General features: G+C 47.6%; 1 protein-coding gene across 1 annotated transcript in view; it reads right to left on the reverse strand.

The window, feature by feature from the left end:
- The window catches only part of RPTOR (regulatory associated protein of MTOR, complex 1), a gene marked incomplete at its 5' end in the record, with an annotated part of 92,594 nt that overhangs the window by 25,865 nt on the left and 52,772 nt on the right, over positions 1-13,957 (reverse strand). Inside the window, 3 exons of the mRNA XM_010294456.1 lie at positions 6,459-6,569; positions 8,616-8,799; positions 9,827-9,930. Coding sequence (XP_010292758.1) covers positions 6,459-6,569; positions 8,616-8,799; positions 9,827-9,930 — 399 coding nt within the window. The remainder of the gene's footprint in view (positions 1-6,458; positions 6,570-8,615; positions 8,800-9,826; positions 9,931-13,957) is intronic.

Consider the following 13,957-nt stretch of genomic DNA (forward strand, 5'->3'; position numbering starts at 1 on the left):
CGGAGACCAGCAAACACCCCTCCAACCATGCTACTCTGTGACCGTCTGTCCTCCCAAGCGCGCTAGGATGGCTTCTGCCTCAGCCACTGCCGAACCCAGCGAATGGGTTTCGGTGGCAGAAGTGGTCTTTCGATTCACAACCCCACTTGCCCGGTGTGTCCTGCATGCCACCTGCAAGCAGCGCGCAGACAGCAAAAGGGGCTGAGCTAGAAACCAAGACGGAAGTTTGGCCAGTGCCACCTATAGCTTGTCACCAAGGGGACGGCAAATCTGTGGGGAGGTTCTGGCAGGCTGGCTTGTGAGAAATCTCCAGTACTGCTTGTTAAGTTGAAACTGTGTATATTGATTGCTTTGGAGACAATAAACTGCCGAATGTCCAACCATCAAGGGTCCAACCACTAACAACCCAAAGCCCACACATACCTAAGATCCCTTCAGAAACGCAAGAGAAGACCTGCATGATGAACGCAGCACAGGCGCAAGATTTTATTGGAAAAAGAGCACAACTCCTTCTCCCCAACACCACCAAACCATTTATTTTCGAAAAAGCACATACAGGTCCTTTCAAAACTGTGTGCAACAACGCATTTCTTGCATGGTACCACTGACCCACCAGCGGACATCCCCGAGAGGCTGCAGCGTGCAAGCCAAGCTCTCTGCCGGGAGCGTGTGTTCACAGAGCGGGCTGCCGCAGCGCACCTTCCCGGGGTGCCGAAGGATGCAGGCGCTCGTCTCTATCCGCTTGTGCTGGTTCCTGCACCTCCTCCCTTCCAGGCTGCCTGCAAGGACGGCCCAGCTCCATCCCGTGAGTATTCACACACGTATTGCACGTCCTTTCACCTCACTCAAACCTCGTCTTCTTTCCACAGCCTCTGAAGCACGTTTATTGTCCTTTCAACTGTAGCATCCTGCTGCATCGTTAAGTCCTGCATTCATCCGCAGGTCCTTAAAAAAGGAATTAAAATGGTTATTATAACTTCCTTAGGTAGAAAGTAAAGGCATCTTTACTACTTGCTACTTAAGGTTTTCCTCCCTGCTGGCTGGACAGAACTGACAATGACAAAATCCTTCCGTAACTTGTTAGATGCGATCTCCGATTGCTTTGACCATTCTGGAGACAACGCTAGTGCTGGGTGATGTAACGGTGACCTGTGCCATGCCAGGTCAGCAAAAGCGTTTCTTCACAGAAACCAAACATACCCTGTCTCCGCGGCTGCACACAGCTCCCTCCCGCAGACACCCTGAACTCTAGGGCAGGCAGTAGTCAAAGCTGACTCTCTAGACGTAGCAGAAAAACTTTAGGCAGAGATTATTTCACCACCTCAGATCCCCAGCAAGTTACTGAAATCCAGTGCACGAGTAACGCATCCACTGCCGAGGGGAGAGATGGGCCCTGCCCAGGTTTTCCTGTGTGGAATCCTCCCGCATGGAATCCTCCCGCATGGAATCCTATCTATCAGTTGCATTTTGTTTCTGTTCCCCTCTTTGCATCTGCACTGCCGATGTGCTGCGTGAACGGGACAAACCTGAAAGCTGGACACCATCCCCAGCAAAAGCCCCTCGTCCCCCAGAACAGCAAAGAACAGACGGATGTCTTTACCTGGCCTGTTCCACTTCTGGTGCCCAGGCACCTTCCTGCAGCACCTGCAATTCACATTTGGTCTAGGGCAGCCTCTGCTTCCACAGTCATCTGTGTGCCACCTCCGTCTTCCTCTTCTTCCTCTGAAGATGCGAACAAAAGGGAGTCCCAGATGCTCAGCCAGAGGATCGCTACGGTGCGAAGGGGTCATATCCACGTGTTGCTTTGCGATGAGCTCCAGCTCCTTGCAGTAGGAGAACGCTAAGGGCATATGTTAAAGTCTTGGCTTTGGTACAGTTGACTCAACCAACCATTTTCTCTGTGCCAAAGGCTCTGCAGATGGGGGATGTCATCACTGTGGAACTGGTAAGGGAGGTTCCTGCAAAGATGCTTCTTTGCAGGAATCTGTGTGTGTCCAAGAGCTTCCCCCAGGTTCAGCTGGGATCGCGGCTGAAAATGCCCAAAATAGACTTGCTGAGCAGTAGGTACTTACTTTAGGTGGCTCCACTTCTGATCCAGACTCTGGGTCTCACCAGTCCCAGCATTAACATTAAGCTGATTGATGCTGGTTGGAATGTGGTGAACGGGCAAGTTAAAAAGAGAAAGTAACGGGGCCTGAGCCTGCATAGAAAGAAAGCGGGCACGATTCTGTGGGAGGGCCATGGGGCTTCTGAGAGAAGAAAAACGGCAAGAATGCTGAAAAATCCCTGTGGGTCCTTCTAAAGCGTTATCAGAGAGTAAATGTACAATACCTTTAATGAAATAAACTCTGCTGAACTCAACTTATCCTTAAAAAGTGTTGCAAAGAGCTGTAACCTAGCAGAGACACTCTATACTAGTTCAGTTAAGCATGACACAGGCAATTAGGGTACTTTTGCTGAAGAGGGAGGCTTGGCTGGCTGAGCCTTTAGACCACCACTGCAGCGAGCAGAGAGTCAGAGCACGCAGGCACCGCTTCCCCCCACGCTCAGCTGCCGGCAGGACAGAGCTGTACGGTGATCCCGTCAGCAGGGAGCAACAATCTGTGAAAATACGAACCCCGCCGAACACGTCACGAGGGAACTTCTGGTGACAAACAAGCACGGGAGTATGTTGGGATGTGTGTGTAGCAGAGAGCCGTGACCTCTAGGCCAGCTGCTGCTGGCTGGAAAAACAGAAATTACTATTCAAAAGAATGAGCTATTTAGGCTCATCACTCACGTCTTTGCCTCCCTCCCAGCCAGTTCCCACTTAAGCAGCAGAAAGTCATTTTAGTAAACAACAGCCCGGTTTTGGCTGTCGCTCAGCTCTCCTCCAAGCAGAGCTCCCAGAGGTACGTGGGAGTCACAAACAGCGCTCCACGATGAGGACCATGACACGCCACCGGTTCCCAACGTCTCTGCGTTTCCATTCAGACAGAAACCAATTACGATTCTGAAACCTCCCACCAAGCAGTGTCATTTGAAAGCCGACGAAGTTTTTCTTCTCTAACGCTTTGTCTCCCCCTCTCAACATGGAAGTCAGCGTTTGGAGGGGAGCAGGGAAGATTCAGCAGACGGCTCCGGTAGTAAATAGTTTTCCCTGGTTAACGTTACTGCAGCAATTGCACGGAAGGCTCACTTCTCTGCCAGGACTTTGAACAACGGCCAAGACACAGTGCTGAAGTTAACGCAGGGATTTATCAGGAAGGATTTCTTATGTAATTCTCACCTTCCCGGATCCTCACCAGCTCCTGCCTGCGTGTTCTGCCAGTCCTGGAAATAACAGATGCTGGCTCCCGCTCTCCTTGACTCAGGGCTTCCTGACAGCTGGCAGCAAGGCTTTCCTGTGCCTCGCAGTCCAAGACCGCCCGTGGTTAGCAGAACAGCCTTTTGCCACAGGAGTTCTTAGGAAGAGGAAAGACTTTTGTAGAGATCAGAGCTGGGGTAGGTATCCGTTTTTCCTGGCACACTGAGAACTCACAATGCAGTATCTTCTTTCTCCATTTATTTGATTAGATAATCAATAAATCAAATTCGGTGTGATGGTTTGAAACCGAGCCAGTGATTTACACTGGAAATTAATCCCTCAATCTTTCCAGCGAAAGCATTCTCAGAGCAAGGTCTATGAAGCAAAACTAAATTAATAAATTAAATATGACTAAGATGCACTCACAGTCATTTTATGTTTATTCATTACAGGAATAGGCTTGTCTTTCCCTGATTGCGATGGTAGGCAGCATCTCCAAATGAAGTATCGGAATTAAACATCAATGTCATCTTTTTCCATCAGTACTCAGTAGACTTTCCTCTCTCCCTTTTTCATGAGGCCGAAGTTCCCAAAAGACAGCAGCCACTAGCCAGGGCTGTTTGTTCCTTGTTGCCGCAGGAAGAGCGATTCTAGGAAAGGAGCACTCCATAGAAAGCCAGCCAGCACCCGAGTTCCGGGATGGCTGGTCCTGCCTGATTACACAAGCAGCAACCAGAAACGCAAAGGAAGTTCTCGTAGCGGGACCTCTCCCTGTCCCTGCACACACCCCACCCACTCCAATTACAAAGATACATATAATTCCCTGTTAGTACAGCATAAATGCAAGATTTGCTGCAGAAACCCTCCGCTTGGCCTTTTAAACCTGCTTTGCAGAAGTAATGGGGAAATCAATTCTCTTCCTTGTTTTATTAGAAAACACACAGTTTTGTTTTGCTCAAACTTTACCTAAAACATTGCTGTTGAGGACAGCCCGTGCTCAGAAAACCCAACCCCAGTCAGTATTTCCACAGTATTACAAGCACCATCGCTGCCATCCACGCTGCTGCTCCTGCTAGCCTCGTAACAGCTGGAGAGACAGACCACGGCACACGTGGTACGCACGGGGGTCTAGTCTGTGGCACCTTAATTCTCACGGTGAGACAATGGACACTCTGGGGCTCACTGGGGTGCAAGAGAGCCCTCAACTTCCCTGACTCCCCCGCCGGCTTCTGTGAATTAGTACAGGAATGCTCCACATTTTTTCTTTTCTCCCCTAGAGCAATTTCTCTATTTCATGCACATGAAGTACTAGACCCATACACACACACACAGAGCTCCCCATCTGCCCACTGAACCTGCCTTTGTCTACCATGATTTATTTTATTAATAAAGACACCCCTCTTCACCGGGAAAAGCTTTCCTTAGAAAGCAGACGAATGTTTTTAATAAGAACTAAGAGACGGAACAACATCCTCCTCCCCTTGTACTCTCTTCTGGACTTGAATCAAGACACCAAAACTCATCTTGATGAGAGAAAACCCTGGTTTAAAGCTTGACCAAGCAACCAAGCCCCACAGGCCAGACATACGTCCTAATGAATTATCCTGCTAATGGTATCAGACGACAGTTAATTTCGCCAGCAGCTGAGGAAGCGTCAGGCCATCACTTTACCATCCAGTCCTTCCTCCTGGTGATTCTCTAAAGAAATCAAAGCCGCACAGAAATTGGCTGCCACGTAACTAGTTTTCTGATATCCTTTAACTTGGGGGCAATCATCATCAAACAACTGAACATGCCTAAAGACTGAAAGGAGAGGTGGCGGATGACTCAGTGGCAATTCCTGGATGAGACAGCACACAATAATGAAGAAATTGTGCATTTTAAGATTTAAATATCAGTGAATATAAACATCTGTTGCCGAGTTGCTCAGGTAATGGCATTAATAGAGACTGTGCATTATTATTCACAGAAATTGCAATACCTCCAAGAAATTAAGCTGAAAGTTCTGTTATAGTTTGTGCTGCTTGACTGCCAAGGTACCTGGAGGCTTGCCTTACCGTGTTTGCTTATAATAAGGCGAGATTTATTGCTTGTTTTTTATTTCATACTTAAAATTGAAACCTGATCTTTGGCTGAAGTGATTCTGGGAATTTAACAGTTTCTGTTTCCAGTCACTGGCAATCTTTGCCCAACTCTTAAGAGCTCTGTTTTGATTTTTTCCTAGAACAAGGCTTCAGTGTATCTCTCACTTCACATAAAGCCAACTTAGTTACCAGAACACACTCACTTCTAAAGGTATCTCAGCAGAGATTTGTCATTACCACCCTCATTCTTTGCCATAATAGAAGTTTGGGATTTTTTTAAACTTCACAAAGCAACAACGATGTTTCCAAAGGTTCCCCCAGGCAGTCCTGTGGATGTCCAGTCATTATCACTTTCTCCCTTTTAACTTAAAGGTGTCTATACTGGGTGCCCATAAGCCCAGCACAGCTCTGAAGTCACACCAGACCGGAGAGTCGAGCCTAATTTCCAGCAAAGGGTCTGTTCTGCTGCCACTGGGGTTATGTGGTCTTCACCCAGGGCAGCAGTCTCCACCATTTTCTGTTTGTTTTGGCATCATCACAGCCAGAAAATTCAGCTAGAATGTCAGAAAGAAAACAGCACCTCTCCTTCTCCCACCTTTCACAACGCTTTCTGGAATAAAACGGACCTTCCTTATTCCATTTACTGATATAAAAAAATCAATTTCTACTGTAATACAATTTTCAATTTACAGACAAGCACAACATTTACAATGAAACAACTTTGCAATGCAATCTGCAACTGTGCAAAACTGGTGGATCCAGACCAACTACAGAACTTCTCATTTTTATTCTTTCTTGAACATGCTCCATGGGGCACAGGGTTTTTTCCCTACTAATATGCCACTGTCCCATCTGTCACTAACTGCTCCCTCTGATGATTTCTTCCCTCTCACTTCACAAGCACAGTGGTCACACAGCTCGCTAGAGCAGCACGATGCAAGTAAGTCCATTCCTTTCCCTTCCCAGGCTGAAGAAAAAGGAAGGGGAAAAAGAGCAGGGAAAGCCACTACCCAATGCTCAGGACACCAGCACTTTTCAAGAACTGCAGTGCTGTGATTCAGAAAGCATGCACAGAGAAAAAGTATTACCTTCATGACTGGCTGAGCAAAATACTTCGCACTCCAGTCACAAAACCCCGTCTGCACTGTGGCCGAAATGAAACTTTTGTGTCCAACGGTATCATCGGCATCGTCGGTAGTCTGTCCGGAAAGAGAACAGGACGTTAACCCGTGTCCCTCCCGTTCACGTGGGCAAGATGCACACACAGGAATACCCAGATTGCCTTCAACACATCACCGGGCAGAAAAAAGCTCAAACACATTGCCAAGGATGTGAAGTTTTTTTACATCTAGCTTTAAGGTCACTGTCATTACATTAACTCTTTGGAAATGTGCAATTTCCCTCATCTGCACAGCACAAGACATAATCAGGCCACTGTATGGATCAGGGCTGAAGCACCAGTCTATCGTCAAAACGAAGTCCCAGGATGAGTTTTCTCGCAGTCTCCCAAGCATCTGGCTTGAGAATCAGAGGAGCAGTGAAGACGATTCCGCATAAAGCACAGCTAGACACAGCTTCATATACGCATTTGAGTATCTGTTACGAAGCACAAGACATCCAAAAAGAAAATGGAAAGACCACTCCATTCAACCAGGTTTCATCCATTTTTTTCAGAAATATGATCCAGGCACGGGCTGCCATCCTCATAAGAAGTGAAGGTGTTCCTGCTAAGGCTTCAACTTCTTTTTTTTTTTGCAATCACACAGAAGAATTGACTCTCCGCTGCTCGTAGCTTCTGTGAGATCACTCATTAAAGAAAGGCAGAAATAACAATTTAAATGAAGAACAGTTACTTCTCGGTAGTCAGAACACCCAAAAGCTGTGTTGTCCACTTGTCCTGTGGACTGCAATGCACACACCTCTTCGGATGGGAGAATCCTTCCCTTTTATAGCACCAGGAGGGAGCAAAGGAGGGTCAGTGTCCTCCATCACGCCCCATGCAGTAGTACAGACAGCAGAGCACACTTGCTACCTTTTCCGTTCCCTCCCATCCACTGAGCCAGCACCACAAACATCCTGGAAATGCACTGAAGTAGGAGGAGAGGTAGACACACAACTATTGCCAGAAGGCTGAATCCTGACGAACACTACCCACTGATAAGTTCCCTTTTACAGCACCAGGAGGGAGCAAAGGAGGATCAGTGTCCTCCCCATCACGCCCCGTGCAGTAGTACAGACAGCAGAGCACACTTGCTACCTTTTCCGTTCCCTCCCATCCACTGAGCCAGCACCACAAACATCCTGGAAATGCACTGAAGTAGGAGGAGAGGTAGACACACAACTATTGCCAGAAGGCTGAATCCTGACGAACACTAACCACTGATAAGTATAGTCTCTATCTTCAAGCGATGGCCACAAGCATGTCCAAGTGTGCTTAGACTCAACCATATTCACCCGAGTGACTCATCTGAAGGTGACATTCAGAATCCTTTGTGCGTACTAAAGGCTGACTGATTGCTCTACTTGGCACCACATCAGTCCTTCATGCTGCTGTAAATGGAAAAATGCCCAGTACCCGATGACTGTCTTTAGAATGCTAAAATGTATGCAAAACCCTCGTTGGCTTGCTTGCATGCTGAAAAGGGGAGTCACTACTGTTCCTCCCAGCTCTTAACTGATCAGCTCTCCTCCAGCAGGTCGCCCTGCTATGAGCTTTGGTCTTCCTAGTAGTAGTCTGGGCTCACATCCTCCCTCGTGCATAGTGCCAAGTGTGGAGTGGGTATGGGCCGCTGGAAAGAAGGTGAATATTCTGGTGCAGAAGCACCTATCGGTCTCTTGAGAGGAATGCCAGTTTGTATGTTAAAGGAAGAGGAATCTCCCCTTTTTCCTCCTTGGTCCCTGCTTTGTTGAGATTGGAGAAAAAGCATCTGAGGGTCACCGAACTGACTCTGCATTATCACTCAGGCAGAAAAATGTTTATGCAAGAATAAGCAATCAACTCTGATTAAACACTTTGTAGTAGCCGAAGTGAATAATGCCCTATTAAAAGCTGTAAAACAAAATTTATCTTGAAGAACAAAAAAATTAATCAATTTTTATTTTCCTGGTTGGAGGAAGCCAACCTGGAGTTGAGAGCAGCTAGAAGTAAACAAGAGATATGTAGAAACAAACCACAAAGAACAGAACGTGTAACAAAACCCAATGGAGCGGGGAAGTAGTCAGATGTGAAAGGCAGGTCTCTTTACCTGTTCTGGCCCTTTGTCAAACATTTTTCTCGTCCTGGGGAATTGGTGGGAGTGGGGAGTATACTGAACCCCCATGTTGCTGACATTGGCAGGTCTTACGGACGTGATGTCCCGACTGGCTGGCTGTTTCGTCACATCGTTTGTCAGGCTGGAGCTGCTTGTACTCGTGGTTGGAGGCGACCCTCTAAAGATCAAAAAAGAGGGAAAGGATTTAGGTATCACTGGACACGAGACTCTTGCATGTGAATCACGTTACCGTTCCTTTGTTTCTTTCTTACACGGTTTACACTTCACTGCTGTGCTGCTGCTGCAAAACCAAAACAGAGCAAAAGAACACAATCCCCCCATCTCCTCCAAAAGACATACAAACCCCAAAACAAGAGTGAGCCTTGACTGCACCAATCTTATCCAGACTGAGGATAAGAAAATCACCATTTTGGGAACCTGCAGGGCCAAGTGTCACAGGCCCACAGGTCCCGACGTCTGACCTACGGCACGCCGACTAGCCACCGTATGTCAATGGGGAGACTGGAAGTCCTGTCAGCCCACAGAAAAGCATTTTAATTTACATGTAAACTGAGATTTATCTTTTGGCACAGCTACGTTATACTATCAGAAAACATTCACAAAACATCACATCAGGGCAGTTCTGGGCCCTTCGTTTCAACTCTGAATCTTACTGGTGCACATCGATTATGGGGTGCTAGATCTAAAGCGTGGTGTTTTCCCTTGGCGAGCAGGGTTGGGAAAATAATCAAATTTCCAAATCCTAGCTTTGCCCATACCATTATCTCAATTTCACCACGGTTTAGGCATCGCTTGTTGATCATCAGATAACCCTGGCTTTTATCAGCTGAAAGTGCAGAAAATACAGATCAGGCTTCAATGGGAAATTTGAATACCACACAGGTCAGGCCCGCGCGCATCAGTAAAATCAGCAACAGTCAGCTCTTCTTTTCAATTCCTCTTTAGATCATTAGTGTGGCTTGTTACTCTTTACCCCAAAAAGAAATAGAGGCAGAAACTCCCCACCTTTTCCCAGAGCTTTTGTTTCTGAACACCCTGCCAGTGCTAAGAGCAGCAGCTACCGGGAGCTCGGCACGTTCACTCGCTCTGGCGCAGTTAACCGGGACGGCTGCTGGCGAGCTGACTGGCAGGGAGCACCTAGACCCGCGACGGCAAAAGCGCTCGGAAGCAACGCTGGCGCTTACCCCACTTGGTGGATGTGCATGCCCTTGTTGGTGGGGCTGGCGGGGGCAGACTGGGTCAGTGAGGAGGTGTCGAGGATGCGCTGGGGGCGAGCATTTACTGTTGCCTAGAGAAAAAACACAGCAGCGTCCTGAACAGCCAAGATTGCAAAACACCAAGCGCAGAAGTTTATTATCTAACACAATTGCACACCTGGGGTTAAATGAAGTTACGCTCTCTATCAGTGTGCGTGTGGGTGTTTAAAAATGTACATGAAAAAAAGCCTCTGTGCAGTTCCCAACACATAAGATGATTTTACTACTTTTTCAGTCAGAAAACACTTACCAGAAAGTACTCTTCCGTTACTTACAGGGAAGTGGCTTTGACTAACACATAAGCCTTTTCCCTAAATCAGCTGCAGCTTACGACCTCTACCAGCACTTCGAAACAAGCTGCCACCGGGCAGGCGGACAGCCCGGGGGTCCCCCTTGGGCAGCCGGGCTTCCTCTGCCACCTCATGACACAGCACCGCAATTCTCACCACGACCGTAATTCAAGCACGCATTCTGACCCTGATTTCACGTTCAAGTCAGAACTCTCCTCCTAAATCTGGCAGCTGCCTGAAACTGCCTCCTGTTGCTGCTCCATCTCCTCTAACGAGAGCCCAGCTTTTCCCGAGTTTGTTAGAGGGTGCCCGTCCAGCAGCACCACATCCGCTCTCAGGGGAAAGGCAGGGGATTGCTATGGCTGGGTGCTCCGAGCTCTGCAGAAGACTGCCAGTCCTCCTGCAAAACAGTACCCTGGCACTCAGCCGCCAGCTGGAAGAGACCTGTTTCTGATAGAGCTAGAGAAGTTATTGTCCTTTCTCCTGGGGAAGGCTTCAAACGCAAGCCAGGAGAAAGCAGCAAGAAGTGCAGACAGCTACATCGCCGTCTCGCACTCCTCCAGGCTGAGCACGCTGCTCACACCGTGCAAACAAGCCTCTCCTTTCAGAAAGGGAGAAGTCTTCCACTGCTTACAGACTCTTTTCCTCCTCTTCCACATCACCCCATCTTCTGTGAAACGGTTGACATTTCTCACATATTGAAATAACTTTTAAAGGAAGCCCCAGACTGGCACAAAAAACCTGGAGGGACAAATACAGCTATCCCACAGGCGAGATGACTTTAATCATCTCTTCGAACACTAAGAAAATCCACATCTCGGCACAAGAGCTGAGCGAGGTTCTCAGGTGAGCTTGTGTCCAGCTGAAACCAAGCTAAGCAAGATAAGACCAGCAGCTACTGAAGCACAATGCACTCAAAAAGCAAGAGCTGCGCACATGGTCCTCTGCAGCCCAGACAGCTAACGAGCCTTTTCTAAGTTAATGCCTTTCCAAGGCAGAACCAACAACCATCGCGAACAGCGGCATCTGTCTTTGCACTCAAAGCCCACACGTGTCCGCAGCAGAGAGAAATCGGAAGCGCTCCTGCTTGGGAGACACCTCGCCCTCCCCTCGCAGGAGCCAGAAGGCCTCCTGAGGTGACCTGCGCTTCTCCCTTCCTCAAACGACCCGGCGAGGCGTTCACCGCCCCCGCTTCCAGAGGCTTCAAGCCCTCCCGACCGGCGCTCGTTCGGCTCCAAAGGGCAGGAGCAGCAACGACCGTGACGGTGCAGCACACCTGCACCTTCTCAGGCGGGGTGGGAGAGGTCCCAGCGGCCACTCGTCTCTCCACCGCTCTCCGGCGAGCAGATGCACTGCACGGGGCTGGGGCAGACAGCCACACCGTGGGAATGGGAGAAAGGAGAAACAATTTAGCAACTAGTGACATGTAATTATTCAGAACTGTTTTTAATTAGTCACAGAAGGCTCAGTTTTAAGACTCGCAGTCAGGTTTCTGTCGCCTGAAATGGGTCAGGTCACCTCGTTTCACAGCAGAGGGACAAGGTCAGCTAACGATAATTGGCAGGAGGGGTGCCCAGAGAGATGAGCGTGGCAGGCAGCCTTCCTTTTCCTGGGAAAAACAAAAGAGCAATTCCTTTTCTGAAGGAAGTGCGAGGGCTGCAGTTCAGTGATACAGCGGATTTTGCTGGAGGCAGCAGCTCCCCATTTCCTAGGGATTTGCTCCTTTGCCAGTCAAATCATCTCTTTTCAGGAGGGGAGATGGTAATTCATAATTTTGCAAATTGACTCCAGGTTAAAGAAAAAAAGAAAAAAGCACACACTGTCAGAATTACTTGCTCATGCACAGAAAAGTCTGTACCAAGGAGCGATGTCGTGGAGGAATAACTCCTGGGATAATTCAGCCTCAAGCCTTCCATTAGAAACAGCTGCATGAGGCAACCTGGGAGGAAGCAAACTTTCCTTAATTAATTGTGATTTCAAAAAGTCTTAAAAGGCCAACATTGATTACCGGGTCCTTTTTGTTTGTTTTGGTATAGACAAAAAGTATGTTTTGGATTTTTTAAAAGATCAGTCTGGGAATGAGAGTTGTACCATTCCAATCTGCATCATTAATATAAATCACAACAGAGCCGCAATCTGTGCGAGAACTAGCGGCGTCTGCTCAGCCCAGGAAATCAGACGGCGTATTTCACATCCAGGAAGCATGCACGCCTGTGCAACCTACTCACCGGCTGCTCAGAAAGACATCACCCTATTTAAAGACCACTGGAGTTCTCCTGTAGATAAAGATCTATATTCATGGCTCTGTTAAAGGAAAAAACCTGAACAGGACTCGTCACAGTTGAAAACAAAAATTCTGCTCTAAATGCACGCAGTGCCTTGCAAATAACTATTTTACAAATGCAGACTCGTAACCTGAACTTCTGCGCATTGACAAAGCTCGCAGTACTGGCCCCCACGTTTTACCGCAGGGGATTAAAAAGCGGAGCGATATTTACTTAGTCTAAGCACTCCAAACACGCTGCTCGCAGCGTGTTGTCCGATCACCCGTCAGGGCAACGGAGTTACATGACTAACACCTGCTTGCTACAAAATATATTTAAAAATCAAAAAGACTTAAAGCACAGAGCTTGGCAACATTTTGAGGCTAAATATTTAGTTCACTAGGAAGGAAGATGCAGTTCCCCCATACCGTCCAGAAGCTCATGGCTAATTTGTTCAGGCCTTTCAGCTACAAAGCCCAACAGTAACAGGCGACGTGGTACAAATCGCAGCGTTTTGTTCCATCGTCTTAATTCAAGAAAACTTCAGATGCCCAAGCTCCTCAACGGAACCTCTTGTTCCCTGAATTTTGTATTAATTAGAACAAAAGGGTTAAACCCCTAAATACTCAAGTGCTTTGTTTCAGCGAGAAAAAACAACTTTTGTTTTTATTCAGTGACAAAATTCAAACAACAGAACGGAAAACGCACTGTTTGCACGTACTTGGGAGGGCCAAGGGCCGCTGGGCAGCATCCAGGCTGCTCCCCTTTAGGTCCAACAACGCTTCATTAGCACCAAGGAAAGATGGCAGGATACAGTTAGCAAAAATTTCATTGTTACTGATTTGCATTACACATCAGGCAACTCCTATAATCTGTCTCAGCTCGCACCAGCAGAGACGTGGAGTTCAGGCTGTAAATCCTGGCAGCACTGCTCACAGCGGGAGCTTTGTCCATAATGAACTGAGTAAAGGCCAGATCATAACCCAGGACCTGAAGCCTTAACTTCCATTTGGTGGGCTGTTAATAGGATTTTTTTTTTTTTTTTTAAATTTAGAAAAAAGCCTTTTTAGATGCTACCTGAGCCAGGTGTTACTGGCATAGGCAAAGCCCACAGCATCACGAAGTGCACAGCAGTTAGCTCACTATATACGCTGCTGGACAAAGAGCATATTTAAGTACTTTCCTTAAGGATCTTATGGCTAAGGCAAAGAACAACAAGTAAGTTTTGTTCACTGAAGCATCCCCGGATAAAAAAATCTTTGTAAATGGCAATGCTGCTTTTACTGTTTTGCAAAACCATTCGAAAAGCCAGCGCCTGCGAAAGGCAGGGACAGAGCAGCTGCCTGAGCAGCAGAGCCTGAGATGCATGATATCCATCCACTTCAGCTTCCGGACTCCATTCAGTACCAAGACATTCAGGTCCGATTTGCCAGAATTAACACAGAATTTAGCAAACCAGTCATAACATTCACTATGGATATCACAACACAATGATCAAAATTCCT

This window comes from Phaethon lepturus, unplaced genomic scaffold (assembly GCF_000687285.1).
Source record: "Phaethon lepturus isolate BGI_N335 unplaced genomic scaffold, ASM68728v1 scaffold15659, whole genome shotgun sequence".
NCBI lineage: Eukaryota > Metazoa > Chordata > Aves > Phaethontiformes > Phaethontidae > Phaethon > Phaethon lepturus.